Source organism: Cynara cardunculus, assembly GCF_001531365.2.
Source record: "Cynara cardunculus var. scolymus isolate 2C chromosome LG 16, CcrdV1, whole genome shotgun sequence".
NCBI lineage: Eukaryota > Viridiplantae > Streptophyta > Magnoliopsida > Asterales > Asteraceae > Cynara > Cynara cardunculus.
The window spans coordinates 8,503,540-8,510,742 of NC_037543.1; the positions used below are offsets into that span (position 1 = coordinate 8,503,540).

General features: G+C 37.4%; 1 protein-coding gene across 1 annotated transcript; it reads right to left on the reverse strand.

Moving 5' to 3' along the window:
- Positions 1–1,255: 1,255 nt before the first annotated feature.
- Positions 1,256–6,743, reverse strand: LOC112529410 (probable protein phosphatase 2C 35). Its single transcript, XM_025140682.1, has 4 exons — positions 5,202–6,743; positions 2,796–2,936; positions 1,778–1,855; positions 1,256–1,463 (listed from the first exon to the last, which is right to left on the reverse strand). The coding sequence occupies exons 1-4, from the start codon at positions 6,087–6,089 to the stop codon at positions 1,365–1,367; spliced, it is 1,206 nt and encodes a 401-aa protein (XP_024996450.1). The 5' UTR covers positions 6,090–6,743; the 3' UTR covers positions 1,256–1,364.
- Positions 6,744–7,203: the final 460 nt, after the last annotated feature.

The following is a 7,203-nucleotide window of genomic DNA, read 5'->3' on the forward strand; positions in this document are numbered from 1 at the left end:
TTCTTGTGTCAAAACAACATAGCCCTATTAAAGTGCCCCCACCCAGTCCACCAAATAATCCAACTCCTAAATCTCCTGCAAATACAACCAATTTGATAATGCAAATCCTAAAGTGATATAATTACGGAAAACAACCTTGTGGCTCTGGTATGCATTTTTTATAACATCCTTGGTCCTTATGCCTTCTGTTAACCCAGGGGCATTTAGGTCATTTGACCTAGTTTCTTTAATTTCTAATTATATGTGTGTGTGTGTGTATATATAGAGAGAGAGAGGTGGTTTCCTTTACAAACCCAACCATTAATACAAACCATATAAACCAATCTCAACCGTTCATCTAGTCTAATGAATATCTTGATTGTTTCCTAATACAGTGTTAAGCATAATAAATGAACTCTTATAATCTTCCATAAATATCCAAATCATAATAAATAAACTCTCATCATTTCTGTAAATATCTCAGTTAATTGGTTTGTATGGTTTCTATCAATGGTTTGGGTTTGTAAATATATATATATATATATATATATATATATATATATAGAGAGAGAGAGAGAGAGAGAGGGAGAAGAGAGATCATGCAAACCTCCTAATTTATACAAACCAAACAATTGTGAGATATATGGAAGATTCATTCTTCCATTACGTGTGCAAGTCCTTCTGTTCTTTTTCGCATTTGTTATTTTAGCATAAATATTTTTGGTTCTTAAAAAGAAACAGTTCGAGAAGGTTCAATTGTCCGAAATGAATTTCTAGACTCGCGGATTTATCGACATCAAGTCATTATGAATTTATGATCAACAATTTAGATTAGGAGACAATCGAGATATTTGTAGAACCATATATTCATTAGCCTATATGGATGGTTGAGATTGGTTTCTATGGTTTGTACGAAATATGAGGTTCGTAAATGATCGGGACGTTATATACATATATAAAATACACACCGGTCAAGCAAACCCCCACCCACGTCTTTGCTCGTCTTCGGCACCGGCCACCATCCCCTTCCCCCACAATGACCCCGCCTTTCCCTTCCCCGGTGAAACCCTCCATCATGACCCCTCCTTCCCCTCACAATACACACACAGAGCACACATCTCAGGCCCCATTTCAGACACACACAGCACACATCTCTTATGAAATGCATACGACAGACTGTTTTTCGTAATTATTTCTCTACGGACTTGAGACGTTATAACATGTAAAGTACAGGGACCAAGCATGTAATTTGCTCATAAATATATTTCATGACATGGTGCAAATAGTAATTTTATTGGACAGTACACGGGCCAAATGAATACCTTTTTCACCTTTTATGTAATTTCTATCTGTTGTGTATTGATGTTGCTTCAAGAATGTTACAGTTACAAAAGTAAGCTCACCTTATCGAGCACTATCTCAATGGTATCATCAGCCAGTTTCAGCTGAGACTCGCATAAAAGTCCGATCAACATTTTCTTAACCTACAAAAACGACACACAATGAACATGTTATGATCAATAAGGAAGATGTTCAAATCCCACACATGCCATAATAATAATAGAAAACGAAAAACCATACACACTATTTACGTTCAACAATTTGCCTTAAATCCATGATCATTGCTAGAGATCCTTATCATATAATCAGTGCAGTGAGTAAATAAATAGAAATTGAAAACTTCCCAAAAATGGAAATGTAGCATTTTCATAAGACAAAAGAAGTATATCAGGAAGGCTCTATAATGTTTGGAAATAAACATGCAAAAGCATACAGCATAGAACTAGCACAGATGTACCTCCTGACTCTCTATGAATCCTGTTCCATCCGTAACATTAAGTGCTCGAACAAAGTCACTGAAAGCAATAACTCCCTTCTGCTTGACATTAAACAGATCAAATATCTGCATAAGAATTGCACTCAACGAAGAACCATTCCAAATTCGGTTTGCAAGCAAACCAAGCTGGTCCTGACCTCCAAGAACAAACAATGCGTTATAAAACCGATCAAGCAGAGTTAAAACTATGAACCCTTAACCATAAAAAGGCATGTTAGCCGGTAACCTCCAAATGCACCAAAACCGATCTAGCTAAGATGGAGTTGTTAGAGATACAATAACATCTGTAACTCAGAGCCTGGGAAACAGGGTAGCATGTGTTAACAAAAAGGTTACAGTTCAAGAATTCCCAAAATCCAGATTAACACTAAGCTCAAACTAACTGCTACATATGTGACTAAGCTCGGTTTTCCCCACAAAAGACCATCCTAACTATATATACACTAAAATGATCAGTTATTACTAGTACCATGGAAAGTAGCAAGAATGGGCGGAGCAAGTTGCTATCCTGGCCACTTCTCTTGCATACCATATCCGTTTCTGATACCTGTTATTGTTCAGTAACACAAGGAGGTCATTAAAACTGTTACGTCATTCTCCCTAAGATGGATTCAGTCATGTTGTAGACATTCACTCATACCATTGGGACAAATGTCAGAATTGCAGCCATACATATGAGATCCCAAGTATACAATCAACATGTTTTGTAGTACACGCAAATACTTTCTAATAATGAATAGTGTCTTCTTCACAGGTAATTGTACATTTTGAATGTCTGATGCCTATTACAAGTCTCAAACCTAAAGGGTACAAATGACCTGATGTGAGCATGGCTGCAAATATAAGATGAACGCATATCGAACCACTACTTGAAAGATCTATCCTTGCTTGCAGTTTAAAAATCCCAGAATGTAGAGTTCTCAATGGAGGTACAGGCTTTAGTTTTACAAGAAAATAAAGAAGACTAAGATGAACCCACTTGTATTACATCGGATAAGCTTTTAACATGCACAACAATGATTGTTATATCGTCTGTTCGATTCTCCTGCTCTAACCATAATTTGTATGATTCTCGGGTAATAGCACGACATGCATCCCGGGGATCTGCATACATGTTCACCTACACCAGGAAAAGCAATAGTTAAGAGAACAACATATAAAGATAAGATGAATAGAACAGAGCTGAAAATATCTAAAGATGAATCTAACAATCCTAAATTTGCATTAGATTTACATAAATCCTGTTCTATATATGTTCACAAAAACTTGCTTTTGTCATCAATACAAAATTTTGGCATTCCCTCCATCCCAAAAAATGCAACATCGCACTTAGTTTAAGGAGTCTTTAACCAGTAATCATATACCCAAAAGGCCCCCAGGGACTAAATTGAGAAAACTTTTTGCATCGAAATCAACGCCAAATTGATAGATGTGAGCAAGGATCTTACTAAAAAAAAGGAAAAGTTGTATTTTTCGAAGGACGGATAGTAAGTTTTATGTAGTTCCCGAGCATTCTCTTATGATGTCATTATCAACTGGTTTTTAAGACAGTCACTTTTCTCTTAAACTATGTTCGGTCAAATATTGCTATTTTCATTGGACAAAGAGAGTATTTGGTTTAGACTTGATGGGCTCATAGACGTTTGTTTTTTTTCCATTAAACCATGTATAGATTAAGCCACTTGCATGGATTAAAAAATTGCTGTTTGTTCTTATGTTGGATAACAGCCTGAAATCAAACTCAAATTCAACAATCTCTCTTGTTCTCAAATCTCTTTTGTAAGATCTGAACTGAATTGGGTTTGTCCCTATCTAAAAACACAGAAAGTGTGTGTGTGTGTGTGTGTGTATGAGCAAATGTAGAAGGGAAGAGCAGGTGAGCTTGAGTGGACGCAGGTTGCACCCGACAGTTGATGTTTGAAGGGGGCATGTATCAGCTAGTTGGTTTGATATTTGGTTTTGTTTGTGTTTTAAGTTCAAGGTTACTACGGTAATTTTTACAGACTGGGAAAGTGTATGGGCATGGAATTTGATTCAATGTAAATATTTACAGACGTGGAAGGTGTATGGCATGGAATTTGATTAACTTAGGTCCAGCAAGTGTGCAACTCCAAACCCCTGATCGTCATCACTACCAACGACCCTTCACTCAAATCGATTCGCCCCATCCAAATCCCTCAATTTCTCCACATGGTTCTCCAAAAATCCTTACAATATTGTCAAGCTAGGCATCCTAGCCTAAACCACTGCTGCCGTCTTCTTCCTCCGTAACATGGAGAACGACGAGAAGAGGTGAGTTTTGGTAGAGAGAGAGAAAGAGCAGAAGGAAATACGTGAGGAGAGAGTTTAAAGGGCAAAGGGGTGTTTTAGGAATACAAGTGACTGAATCCATTAGGAAGGAGGAAGGACCGGCCGAAGTAAGTAAATCAGCTTAATGGCATAATCATTAAGCCGTAAACAAACAACAACATATAAAGGGGCTGTTTGATTGTGGCTTATTGAGCTTAATCGGCTGTATGGCTTATTCAGAAGTCATACAGAAGTGTTCGGTTATGGCTTAATGATCCGGCTAGTGGCTTATTAGGTCATCCAAGAAACAAGTGTTCTTACCATTCAGCCAATGTTTTCCCCTTTTACCCTTGTGAAAACACTGAGAGCATAAAAAGAACTCTCCTAAGAGTGGTAATGTAGACAGATTTATCAATAAAGCAGTTTTATCCATACAGATCTTAATGAAAAATTAACCAAACGGCCCCTAAATAAACAACCCTTCCTCTATCTACCATGATGCTACAAGTGAAGAGAAAAGCAAAAAATTTACACCAATCTCCTATGTTACTTCCGGACGACAATAAATCTATTACAACTTGTCTCCAAAAGATTGACTTCACTTCCTAAAAATGATTTGAAGTAGCAATAACATGAAAGTGTCATAAAGAGGTAAGACTGTTGGATGGCAACAGTTTACATCAAGGGTAACCAACTTTTGACTTACATATGTCAATTGCTCGATATTATAAATGGCCTAAATTTCCCTTATCATTTGATACATGACTTAATTTAAGTTAATGGAATGTAGAATAATTTTTTATCTAAAAATGGAACCAAATTAGCTATAAAACTACCTTGGTGAATTGTATTTGAAAGTCTTGTGGATGCCTATGTTACATGTACCCAAAAGTCCTACATTCATATCGTCTATCCATAAACTATTAATCTTTAAAAATTGGTCAGCAGAAAGAATATTTTAGCTTATGAAGTCTATCCATGAACTATTAGTAGTAGCAAGAGATCAAACGGTTATGTGGATCATCCGTTTCACAAAATATTAACAAACTCAGTTCTTGTTGTTCTAGTTATTAATGAACTTCAGATAATAGCATACCATATTCACAACATCTTGGCTGGATAGGAACTCAAATACGCCATCACTTGCAAGGACAAAAAATGGAATGTTGGCAGTGAGCTGAAATTCTTTTACTTCAGGAACAGCCACAACACCGATATGTTCTGCCAAACTATCTCCAATGCTACGTGTAAATGCAGTCCCAGGATACATTCCATTTGGCACCCACAACCGTGGTGGATCACTACCTTGGCTCTCTTCATCACCCCACGATTGGATAGTCTCATCTTTTAGCCCTTCAACTTGATCAACACTCAAAACCCTGGCCCCACAGAGCTTCACTCTCTCACATTCATCTTTCCTGTAAGGCGTTTGGTCAGAGGACAAATCCTCAGCAACAAGTTGATAATTACCCTCTTCCTTAACTGACATCACAGCTCTTGAATCACCCACATTAGCAACGAAAAGCCTATCACCAATGACAAGAGTCACAATTGCAGTTGTGCCACTCATAGAATCATCAATTTCTTGATTTGCATGAAGCTCATCGTTCGTAGTGGAGAATGCGGAGTTAAAAGCTACGGCAGGATCTTCCAACAATCTATCATCACTACAAAGGATCTCGATTAGCCTATTCTTGACAAAATTCGCACATTGTGTGCCAGATTGACCATGCCCATCAAAAACACCAAAGAAGTGAACATTGGGGTCACCTTGAATGTGGGTCTTGATACAGTAACAATCTTGATTCTCTTTATGAGGTGTATCAGGGTAATACCCACGTTGAGAAAGCACTGAATACTCCAAATAAAGATTGTGAGAAAGAATATGAACAACTTCTAATGGCTCAATTGCATGAATGTCCCCATTATCATCAGAAGAAGATGATGGGAATCTGCCACAACACTTGCAATTAACACAACCCATTATCAATATTAGTCTTTTTTCCTTATAATTGTGGTTACAACAGTTGAAACCAGATCAAACCCTTCACGAACACCAGCCGTCTGTAAAAAGTCCTAAGAGAAGCAGATGAAATCAACAACCAAATTGTACAAAAGGGTGTCACAGAAGACCAAAGAATCTTACATTAACGGATATAAAACATTAAAACAAACCCTAGAATCAAAACCTCCCGTCAAGTAGATGATATTGCTTAAGGCGATTGTGTTTGTTAAATAGAAGGGTCTCACTAAATTCTTTTTCTACTCCCATAGATTTAAATTCCTCTCCTTTCAAGGAGAGGAATAACCCAATCAACACGAAATGATCTTCAAAATGAGGATGTGATGGTGGAAAGGAAAATAAACCCAAAAAGGAGAAGAAACCCTTTAATCAAACCCCCAACATGCGAAGTAACAGAATAGAAAGTGCTTGGTAATGATTATGGAAAAGGTTTCCGTGTGGGGTCTATGAAAGAGAGATGGAGATCTTCAATCATGAAAAAGGAAGCAAACATTAAATGAAGTCTGTATCGAAAGAACAAGGAAACGATTATTAGGAAAAATTCAACACATAATTTCAAACCCTTTTTGCAGAAGGGGGTGGGAGGAGACAGCCGAGACACAAGAGGGAACGATGGGTCGTGTCTGCCGGCTGTTTCACACACAACTACTCGGTAATTGCCTAATTGGTATTTATGCATGGAGTTACCAAATCTCATTGTTTGGATTGAATTTCTTTTTTCCTCTTTAATTTTTTTTAGAGGAATACTTCCGACAAAATATTAAAAAAAGCAAAAAAAACTATACAACTGTTCTAGAAAAATATCCAAACACCAAACACACGACAAACAAAGCAGGTGATAATACCAAACGAAACTGTTATCAACGAGAACAAACATAAGAAAACAAAATAATGCAGCATGCTAAAAGTGAAGTGATGCACACAACCTGGCTCCACCAGAACCCCCAGAACTGAAAGGAGATCTTCCACCAGCTATTCTTATCGAACCACACCATGAGAAATCGCAACTTTCCCCATCTGATTGGCCTTCCACGCGATTCTAGCCATAACAACATTCTTAATCTCTAGAACAAGC